The sequence below is a fragment of the Chaetodon trifascialis genome, chromosome 16 (genome assembly GCF_039877785.1).
Source record: "Chaetodon trifascialis isolate fChaTrf1 chromosome 16, fChaTrf1.hap1, whole genome shotgun sequence".
Classification (NCBI taxonomy): domain Eukaryota; kingdom Metazoa; phylum Chordata; class Actinopteri; order Chaetodontiformes; family Chaetodontidae; genus Chaetodon; species Chaetodon trifascialis.
Genome location: NC_092071.1, coordinates 24,823,618 through 24,835,618, shown reverse-complemented (window position 1 = coordinate 24,835,618; position 12,001 = coordinate 24,823,618). Strand labels below are relative to the sequence as shown.

Here is a 12,001-nt window from a genome sequence, read left to right as displayed (position 1 = left end):
TAGTTTTGAAGAACTCACTCTCTGAAACCCTTGCTATCTGACATTCTCCAGAATTGCTCACCCTTGCTGGCATTCACCCACAGCTCTTTCCAATTCAGTTCCAAATTCCTACATAACTTGGATGTTTGAAACAACAAGTTAGGTGTTCCAGAAATGTCTGAATCTGAGCCAGCTCTCTGCTCACATGAAGGACTGAACTGGACATCTGAACAGGTTATACAGAACCATCATTTGTAGGTTGGAAATCACCAAGTTTTTTTTTTTCCACAAATGTTGGGGTGTGTTTGCATATGAAATGGAATCTGTGTGAAAGTTTGCACATAAGGACAGTATATCTAAGCATATGCATGCTGTGGAACATTAGGTATGTGTCTGTATTTCTTTATGACTATACCAGTCCATTGCCTTACCTGGCAGTAAATATGAACTAAGTACACCAGCTCCTTAGACTCAAAGCTGTTCCGCGTCACTTCACACTGTTCATCGCCAAGGGTCAACTGGAAGACAGAAAGAGAGGGGTGCAGCATTAGAAACACATTATTCATTTCAAGAAAAGAGATCAAATCTGATTGTGGTGATTGATTTGAAAGGCCCATTTATTACAAACATCATGGGTGGACAGCACTACGGTGTCACAAAACCCATAAAACGCCAGATTAGATTCTATTCATGATCATAAGGTTTGCTACACATCAGATAGGGAAGTGCGCATAAAACGAGACAAGAGAAACCAAGATTTTGTCATTTCAGTAAATGCTGCAGTATGACTGATTCAGTCAGAAGTGTAATATGGTGTAGCTTTAATGAATTGCTGGCACAAGATTGAAGACCCCCTTTACACCTTCCATTAAAATGCATTTTGGGTGATGGGACTGCAACTGGACATGAAAGTACAGGTAAAAATGAACCCAAGATGCACTGAGGACAGATTGTGATCACACTGAACACAAATGTAGATTAAATAGCATTTTCAATCCAAATACAACAACTACTTGGGCAGATATAGCACCATTTGTAGCTTTAAGCAAATAAAATAAAACATTTGATTGTGCATAATGGGCGCATTGACACTCAGTCTTTATCCCGAAAGGTCCCCATCACTATCCTCTCATGCCATTCCTGACTGTATTCAAGCTTCCAGGTATTCTCTGGACAGTGGTGGCACTGACCACAGCTGAATAAAAGCAGCTGCATACAACGGAATTCTCCTCTACTGTCATCTTCAGCATTCCAGATGTCAAAAGCGGCTTTGTTCCATGTTTTGAAAAGCAATCAAAAGTCCATACAAGAGTGCAAATTCATCTTGTCTTTTGTTTTTATTTTTGAACCTGCACAAATGAGAGGGTATAAGAAGGCAGAGGAACAAGAACAAGAAGCTGGACAGAGGATCGGTTCTCAATGTGGAAAGTGGAGACACATTAAACATAATCCGGTTAAAGCATATCTAGGTATAATGTGGATATGAGACACATTTTAAGACAAGGTGAAAATGGGGTGTAAAAAATATGAGCTGTTAAATAGTCATATAGTGTAGGAATTACCCTTGAAGCAACTTTTAAGGAACTTTCTGTCAGGGCCTGTGTTTTTTGTTGTTGCTTTGGTTTTGGTTTTTGTGCTGGTGCTCTTCTCTCCACCTCCCCCCTCCCTCTTGTGTTTTCTCATTGCAGGAGCAACAGGTGACAGGGCTGGCCAATCTCTGCCTTTGCTGGTCTCCAGATGAGGCGCACCTGTGTCTCATCCTCACTGATCAACTCTCCATAAGGCTGTGTTCCCACCAAACGCGATGAAACAAGATCGCGCTGCAAGATTACATACAAAGTCAATGCAAAGACGCGATTTGAAGCATCATTTTGCCGGGCGACGCGATGGACGCGACTGCGCGGCGCGATGGACTCGTTGGCCGCGAAAATCACTCTCATCGTGTTGCGATTCTGAATGGAGGATCCAAGATGGCGGAGTGAGAAGCCGCATCTTTGCAGGCTCTGTAAAAAAGTTCTGTTTTAGTCCTTAAATTTGTGACCCTGTTGTGTACCAACCCTTCTTTTGTTAATATACAACACTGATAAATACTGTTGAGGGTTTTTTTTTAAACAATGCATCAATATCCGACTTTTTTGAAACAAAACAACGAACTGTTAGCATGTCTGACCACGACTACAACCTGAAAGCTCTCCACGAGGCGTGTGATGACAGCGATATCGAAGATATCGACGTGGATCAAACCTCAAAAGAAAGCAGAAGAAATGTGAATCATACGCCGATTAAAAGCCCAAAGCCAAAGAAGATGAAAGGGGTGAGTGACCAAAAAGAGGAAGAAGGTGCAAGTGCAGCCATTCTTCACGCTATACAAGTCCTGACCAACAAGATGGATATACAAACTGAATTACTGAAAAACTTTGAAAAGCGCATTGAAACAAATACAACTGCTATCAAAGAGAACAAGGAAGAAATTGCTGAGCTCCGGGAAAGAGTTGACGGGCTTAAAAAGGAAAACATCTCCCTGAAAAATATCTGTGAGGAGCATACCCGCTACAAAAGAAGATGGAATCTAAGGCTGACTGGGTTACCAGAGAAAGACGATGAAAACACAAGAGAAACTGTAATCGGCATTCTCACGAGGGTGGTGCCGTTATCTGTGGAGCGACTACGAGAGACCGTGGACACTGTCCACTGCCTGGGAAGGAAGCCAGACGCTGCTACGTCAAACAACACACCGAGAGCGATCATCATACAGTTCGGGATGCGCACCGTTCGAGATGATGTTTGGAAAAAATCTAAAGCAGCCAGAGTATGCAGCGAGATGCACATCCGCTTCAAGGAGGACTTCTCCAGAGAGGACCGGGAGGCTCGCACCAAGCTGTGGCCGGTGGTTCATGAAGCCAGGAGAAGGGGGAAACGTGCGTTCCTGAAGGAAGGCTATGCGTTGATCGATAACCAACGAGTGGATCCTACTTAACCTCCTGTAATGGACCCCCGGTTTGTTATGATACAGGTACGCCGTTTTAATGTTAAGTTATACCTGTGTTCCCCCTTTTGAGGGTTGCTGTTGCACAAAATCTATTGACAGTTGATTTTTCATAAGGACATACTGCTCATTCCTGCGCATCATATCCCTGCGCGTTTAAAGGCGCTGGACTGGTGAATGTTATCTTTTATTTCATTGAACTCTAGGGGGTTGAAAAACAATGTTAAACGGAAGGCAACTTTTCTTTTCTGTAAGGAGCAGAAGGCTAATTTTGTGTTTTTGCAAGAAACGCACTCAGCGGAAACTGACACAAAGTTTTGGAAACAGCAATGTGGGGACTCCGTTTTTTTCAGTCATGGAACTCCACACTCAGCAGGCGTGATGATTTTGACCAACAGATTTTCTGGGAATATACTTGACCACATGAGTGACTCTAAGGGACACTGGCTGATGGTGGCGATTGAACTTAATGCTGTCAACTATATTTTGCTATGTATTTATGGCTTCAACCAAAGATCACAAAACAAAGACCTGTTTTCATCCTTGAGCAGACTGTTTGAGGGGTGGAAAATGATTTTTAAAACCGCTAAAATTGTAATTGGAGGTGACTTTAATCTGGCGCCTGACCGTTGGTTAGATCGTCTTCCATCCAGGTGGCAATGTCATTGTTATGTGGAAATTATAAGCGAATTTACCTCTCAGTTAAATTTAACTGATTATTGGAGAATAAAAAATCCCAGTGTGACACAATACACTTGGTTCAATTCAGCCAACAATGGTCAGTGCTCCAGGTTAGATTACTGGTTAATCTCAAACAACCTTTTTGATAATGTTTCTAAATGTGAAATCTCAGCTTCACCCCTATCGGATCATTGTATAATTTCACTGTCTCTTAAATTTCATTATGCTGAGGTTACTCCTTATCCAATATGGAAATTTAATAATAATCTTTTGGATAATTCTGACTTCTGTAATGAAGTTAAAAAACTGAGCCAAGAAATTTCAAAAATGGACTTCATCATCATCATTGTGTAAATGGGAATGGTTTAAATTTAAATCCAAAGAATCTGCTATCAGAATTAGTAAATATGCTACCAAACTCAAAAAACAAAAACAACAGTTAATAATAAGGGAAATTAACAGTCTATGCCATAAAGCTGACCTGTCTGTAGAAGAACATATCAGATTAAACTGCCTTCAAACTGAATTAGATAACTTATATTTGGAAAAAGTGAACGGGGATTTTATACGCTCAAGAGCTCGCTGGTTAGAGGAAGGGGAAAAAAATTCCTCCTACTTCTTTAACTTGGAAAAACAAAGACAGACAAATAAGAAAATCCAAGTGCTACTCATTAATGATGTTAACATTGATGATCAAGACCTAATTAATGAGGAAATAAAAACCTTCTATACTAATCTGTAAAAATCCAAATTTTCAAACGAAAACTGTTTATTGTTTTTTGAAAAAAATCAGAGATTATGGTGAAATGATGGAAAAAGAATTCAAGGATTTAATGGAGGACAAGCTCCAAATTGATGAGTTAGATTGTGCCATAAAACGAATGGCCAAGGGAAAATCACCAGGCTTAGATGGGTTGACCGTGGAGTTTTTCACCTTTTTTTGGAAAGACATAAGAGTAATGCTTTACGACACCTTTAATGAATGCATTTCAAAAGGACATCTGTCTCCTACTATGAAACAGGGACTTATTACCTTAATCCCCAAGCCCAATAAAGATAAATCTTTATTAGACAATTAGAGACCGATAACTCTGTTATGTAATGACTACAAATTGTTAGCCTATGTGTACTCAAACCGACTAGATGTGGGGTTAACCAAACTAATTGACGAATGCCAGTCAGCCTTTATAAAAGGTAGAAACATTCATAATCATACCAGGCTAATACTTGATATGCTAGACTATAGAGACTACATTAGTACAGAAAGTTTTGTGTTATTTCTAGATTTTTACAAGGCATTTGATTGTATTGAACACTCTTTCTTATTGAAGGCTTTGCACTTTATGGGTTTTGGGGAAAAATTTTGTAATATCATTAATATGTTTTACACAGACATAAGCAGCTGTGTTTCCCTAAATCCTGGTGTGACCCCTAATTTTAAAGTTTTGAGAGGCATTCGACAAGGATGTCCCATCTCTCCAAAGCAACCCAATTACTAACAACTCTCATTAACCATTCAAATGAAATAGTAGGCATTACAATTTTTGATAAAGAATTTAAGTTGAGTCAATTTGCAGATGATACGGCAATATTTCTAAAAGATAAATCAATGAAGCATAAAACCCTTGACACTATCACCCTTTTTTCAAATGCTTCAGGCTTATCTCTTAACATAGAAAAATGTGAACTACTCCCGATCCATACTAGCACTGATTCTACAATTGCTTCTATTAGAGTAGCAACTGAAGTGAAATATCTAGGAATTACAATATCTAAAAACCTTATTAGAAGAGAAGACATAAATATTTCCAACCGCATATCAGCTGTTAAAAAATCACTCAGTCACTGGCTGACCAGAGACCTCACTATCTTTGGTAGAATGTTAATATCTAAAGCAGAGGGTGTCTCTAAATTAATTTACCCTTGTCACTCCATGTATATTTCCTCCAATAATATCAAAAAAGTCAACTCAATTATTTTTCAGTTTATATGGCGAAATAAAACCCACTATATTAAAAAGTCCCAACTACTTAAAGATTACGAACAGGGCAGTGTCAAAGCGCTAAACTTTGAATCAATGGTTGGCACCTTCAAAATAAACTGGATAAAAGCCTGTCTGTCTCAGCCAAACTCCATGTGGTTTCATATCCCAAGATCCTTATTTAATAAAATAGGAGGTCTTGACTTCCTCTTAAAGTGTGACTTTGAGATCAACAAAATTCCCATTAAACTCTCCAACTTTCACAGACAGGTTCTCCAGTTTTGGAAGATGATATTTACACATAACTTTTCTCCCCATGGCTCAACTCTATGGAATAATAGAGTCATTGTAGTAAACAAAAAATGTATATTTAGGAATGACTGGTTTGAGCGAGGTATAATATTTGTAACTGATATACTGGACTCCAACGGCAGTTTACTGGATTACATAACGTTTGCCTCTAAATATAATTTAAATTGCTGCTACCGAGATTTTAATAAAATCTGTAAAGCGATTCCCCTGCCTTTGATCCAGATGATTCAAAACAATTTAAAGTATGCAAACGTGAAGGCTACATTACCAAATTTAGTTATTAACAAATGTAGCTTATATGACAGAAAATGTAACAACAAGTTAATAAATACTTCCTTCAAATCCAGGGCATTTCATGACTATCATAGAGGGACGCATACACAGGCCTTGGAGTCAACAAGTGTATCTTTTGCGAATAAGGCTCTCGCCAAATTTATTAAATGGCCCATCTCTCCAAAAGTCAAAGAAACTCACTTTAAGATAATCCACAGGATTTATCCAACAAATGCATTTCTCAAGAAAGGGTTTAGATTTGAAGTAGATCCCTGTGCCTTCTGCCATGAACAAGAAGAAACACTGGAACATTTGTTTTTTTCATGTCCTGTGTCTCAGAAATTTTGGTCTGAGACAAGAAACTGGCTATCAATCAAAATTAACAACATTCCAACCCTTGAAATCCTTCACATCCTCTTTTTTTATGGACAATCTGAATACATCTGTCTCCGATATGGTTAATATTGTATTACTTTTGGGTAAATATCATCTTCACTGTAGTAAGTGGAGAAACGCAAAGCCCTCCTTCAACTGGTTTTTAAATGACTTTAAGTTGTACTACCTGTCACTCAAAAAATCAAATTCCAATAGAATTACTAGAAAGATAAGTGCTGACTTTTCCAAGTTTCTGCTATTTTAAATCTTATCCAAGATTGTGAACTATAAGGCCAGTGCTCCTTTCTTTTTCATTGATATGCCTGGACTTTTACACATGACCCTAACACCCCCCTTTTCCATATTCTTTCTCCTTCTTCTCTCTCTCCTTTTCTCGTTCAATTCCTTCTATGTAAGTTGTTTTTCATGATTCTTACTATGCCATGCACTTAATGCAGAATGATGTAATGATTTAATGTGCATCCTCTACGAGACATTGTATGCACTTGTTCTGTTTGTTTCCATTTGTTCAAATAAAAAAAAGGATTTAAAAAAAAGAAAAAAAAGCGTCGCCCCATCGCGTCATCGCTTCATCGCTCGAGTTGAAATAATTGAACTTTTGCGGCGGATTCGCGTGAAGACGCGCCGCGACAGCCTATCAGCGTTGAGATCGTCATCGACGTGCTGACGTACTGACGTCCTGGTATTCCCTCGCAAAATGAAACTGCCAGAAACAATGGAGGAGCTGCTCATCGTTGCCGTCACCGCTCACCCAGAGCTTTATGACAGTTCAGCGTAGCATGGCCCCAGTTAGCATAGCTTGCTTTACTAGCATACTTGTCTGTTTCATTCAACGATAGCTGCACTACTTTGTGCAGTACAGGTACAGTGCAGCGATGGTGGTTATTTCAGCCATGAGCCGTTTCTCAATACCAAGTACGCCAAGTTCGGACTTACGAACTTTGCAGTTCGGACTGAGCAAGTTCGACTTGGGAGTACAGTCTCTCCAGGACGGTAGAGCGCAGGACTGTCATTGCATGCAATTGGGACGGCAGTGTACTTGATGACGTCACCACCTCAGCTCGTCCGTTAGCAGGACGACACATCTCCGAAAACTTTGGAGCAAATTTTAAACTACGCACTATCGTGATGACTCGACCACAGATTTTAAGTTTTAACATCCACTTTCTCGCATAAAATAATCTTAAAACCACATTCCGGTCGACGAGAGAAAGAAATGTTGCTGTTGGACGGGCTCGACGGGCTCGACGCGCGATGCGCGACGCGATGCCGCGTCAAGGGGTTTTGTACCAGCGTCAAAACTGGAGCGTCTGGCGTGACGCGATTTCATTTGAGGAGCGATTAAATAATTTTCAGCGCGTTTGGTGGGCACACAGGGTAAGACTCTGGTCCATCCTCCACCTTGTCGCCAGATTATTACCAGTCACTTCTCCTACGTTTACCTCATGGTCTCCGTTTCCTGTGGGTCGTTACCTCCTGTCTGGTTTCTGCTGTCACGCCAAGGATACATGACTCATTTCTCCCCTGCCTTGGTTTTTGAGAGCTGGAGTGTTTTGTGTTTTGCCTTGTGCTGCCTTAGCCTGTGGTGTTTTTGTTGAACATTAAAAAACTGTTTGAACTGTTTGATTGTGTCCGGCTCCACTACTGTTGGTCCAAATCTACGTTCCCTAGGCAATATTAGTTTTCACTTTCCCAACATTGCCTTTACTTCAGGTGTCAAAGATAGTATTACTCAAAGAAAACCTCTCCAAGAACTCCATTTTCCTTTCTGGCATCCCTTTGAAGTCCATACAGACAATGCGAGGATGAAAGGCAGCTTGTAATCACAGTACAGACCTATACTACATGCAAACAAGGAGGGCAACACAAAATAAATGAGAAAAGAAAATCAAACATTCAAGCACAGTCCACTGACAGGAAGCTTCTGAAAATAGATAAATGTGTAAGCCCATTAGAGTACCAAGTACAACAGGGCTGAGCGCCCACATATTGATGAAATATTAATGAAGAAACAGGCATGAAGCTGGAAGCACTGGCACAGCTAGCATCTGCTTCGTAGAAAACAGAATCATATGGACAGCTATGTTAAGAAGCTGCTGGTGGGGGTCATCTTTGGCTCACACCTTCATGGAAACTAAATAAAAATCTAATTCTGTTCCTATAAAGACCATTTCCCACAAAACCCTTGTGTTTTCTTATGCCACCAACACACACTGTCCTCAATTAACCCCATTCTTTTAAATCTTACAGGTGTACAGTAAACTTTATATAAAATCTGGTAATGCAAAATCTTCCAGTGTGATAACTCCTTCCTTAATATATTTCTGTCATCTCAATATTCTGCCACATGGATAAATACTTTGGCGTAACAGAATGTACTTTCATTAACTGATGGACTGTTAACCATACAGTGCTGTAGTGGTCAAGGGTTTTATCTGATGCATGAAACTGATTGCTTTCTTTTCTTTATAGAGCTCTAATATCTATTACCCTGCATAACTCACTTGTCTTTCAAAGGCCATATTATACATTTCTATATTTGAAAGACCTAGTCCACAAGAACAGCAGCAACGGTTCATTAATTCAATAATTAGTATTTGATATTGTTTGTTGACCGGTCAATTTGATTTGATTGTTTCATCTTCATCCATCTACATATCCATCATCTTCAACTCTTTATCAAACTTTAATTAACAAAGTCCTTTTACATTTCACAAACCTAATGACCCTTAAACTGTTCCCATTGTCACAGGTTCTGCTTTTTTTTTGGTGTTGAGTTCCTGAACCTAAATTTTGGCACCGCTCAGGAGGCAGTACCACATCCAAATTCCAAGCGCTGTCAGGAGACACATCAAACGCCACATTTAATAAAGCATGTCATGTGTGTATAGATAAGCAGTCTCAGGAAGCTTGTTCCAATGTGGCGGCAATACTGCAATTCAGAATATCAATCGTGTTTTGCTGCCTTGTTCGTGTGAACTGTAGATTGTGTGCACAGTTTTGGAGAGTTCGCTACAAGTGGAATTACATTTACCAGTAATGCCGGTCCTGTCATCTCTCTTTGGTCTCCCCAGAGCACCCCTCTGTGTAGCAGAACGTCCTGCAGCAGAGTTTTATCTGTTATGCTTGTAACACCAAGACTGTATTAAGATACGGTGTAGCACATCACCTAGCCAGGTGGAGTCAGGTCTATGCACATAAGCACTTCAGGCTGGAGGGAGTCTCCATCAGAAACAATGGTTACATTGTTCAAAGCCAATGAAACTTGGCCTGGCAGTACCTCCTATTCAAGGTTGGCTTTCTCAGTGTCCATCTCTGAACGTGTCTCTCTCTGGTTTTTAGGCTTGCACGTTTGGTACATCTCAGCCATCTCTCCCGCAACTGTACAATAGTGTTTTCTTTATCTGAAACTTTTTCTGCTTTCACAACAGCAAGCATTAAAACTGAGACTGAAACCATTTATGTGCGCTGAAGGTCCACTAAACAGATATTGTCCAAGCAATGTCATGGTGCCAGTGAGGGGAGAACACAGTTGTTAATGGAGGGGGGGTGCTAAATAGAGCCGTCACAGCACAACAATGTCCTTTTCTGTGGCTGTGTCTCTTTTCAGATACACAAAGTAGTAGGACACCAAATGACCTGATTACTTCTCTGTTGTTCAGTATCAACACTGAGCAACTGAAAAATGTTTTGCACTCCATGCACAAGCAAAAGCAATTCTCTTGACAGAGCTGCCAGCAAAAGCAATTAAGACAAACTAAAAGCAGTGAGTGCATCAAGGCTCACATTCAAGCAGAGTGCAACAAGCCTTTCTCCCATTCCACTACAAGGCTTTTAGGGTTTGGGCCTGTACTGAGGGGAAAAGGACAGCTGCCCAATGACCAGCTCTGACTGAGGATACACATTGTTCTGCATCACTGCTGTTGCAACCAGCTAAGACCTTATGTACAACCCCAATTCCAAAACAGTTGGACACTGGACCTTGCCTCATCCTTGTGAATAACTGAGCCTTTTGAGGATGCCCCTTTCATAACCAGTCATGTTACTACCTGCTCACCTATTACCAATGAATATAGTTGCTTTCATCAACGAAAATTATGACTAAATATCATCATCAATGAACCTTTATCAGAGACGCAACATAAATGCTGGTCATGTGACGATAACTACAATTAAATATATGCAATATCGTTGACGAATAAAAACGGGACTGTGGGATGTGGTTTACAAAATAAAAACTCTGCTAAAATGTTTCTTCATTTTCGTTGACTAAAACGAGACGAGATGAAATGTTCGTCGATTAGTCGCGTTGTTATTATAATTTTGCACTATTTCTGTTTCCAATGTCTCACTTCAGGGGCTGCATCAAATCGCAAACAGGTTCCCACTCGCGGCATTATTTAGAAGATGCAGCTGCGGTAGGTTAACGCTGACGACAGACAACCGACACAGAGAACGGGACCGATGGCTGGCCAGCTAGCTTTGGTTGGTAGAATAAATATGTTGTAAATTCAAATCAGAGCGTCTTGGTGTGTAGAATAGATGTATTCTTGAGTCTATAAGGTAACAATATAATAGACAGCCTTGTCTGAATTGTGAAATGGGTTTGGCTAAAAGAAAATTTTGGTTTCGTCTATACTAAAAGATACTATATTGACTGGGTTAAACAGAGTTGCATTACTAAAAAGAGACTACAGTTTTCATTGACTAAAACTAGACTAAAATGTCATCAGTTTTCGTTGACTAAAACTAGACTAAAATAGTCACGGATAATTATGACTAAAATAAGACTAAAATGCTCCGACTTTTAGTCGACTGAAACTTGACGAGACTAAAAAGAGTATGAACAATGACTAAAACTAATAAAAACTAAAATGACAGCTTGACACAAAGACTAGACTAAGACAGTAAGAAAATTAAAACACCGCCAAAAACAACAGTACCAATGAACCTGTTTACCTGTGGAATGTGAAAAACAGGTGTTTTTGGAACACTCATTTTCCACTGAGTATATGTCAAAAAGGATTAGCAAATGATCACATTCTGTTTTATTTCTGGGTCACTGCTGTTTTAATATAGACTGTAAAAAAAACTCAAAGCTCTGCTGTAAGAGCAGAAAAGAACAGCATTACAAAGGTGTGACGTTCATTATCTGGAATATTTTTGTAATGATGGATTATACCTCATCAGGTTCTCTTTATCTTTAAATGTACTCATGCCCACATAGGCTGCTGTAAAATGTTTATTCTCAACAATAAAAGAGGAAAAGATGTGAGATTATTTATTCCATCAGCTACTGGCTTTTTAAACAAAAGGAATTTGGCTGGTTATTTGCTCTCCTGCTCGCTGTTTTCTCTGAATGGTTTTTGTGATAAGTGACATAGACACCTGTC

At 39.6% G+C, this 12,001-nt stretch overlaps 1 protein-coding gene across 1 annotated transcript in view; it reads right to left on the bottom strand.

Annotated features, from left to right (window-relative positions):
* The window catches only part of arhgap32b (Rho GTPase activating protein 32b), a 150,112-nt gene that overhangs the window by 62,836 nt on the left and 75,275 nt on the right, over nucleotides 1-12,001 (bottom strand). Inside the window, exon 6 of the mRNA XM_070982456.1 lies at nucleotides 411-497. Coding sequence (XP_070838557.1) covers nucleotides 411-497 — 87 coding nt within the window. The remainder of the gene's footprint in view (nucleotides 1-410; nucleotides 498-12,001) is intronic.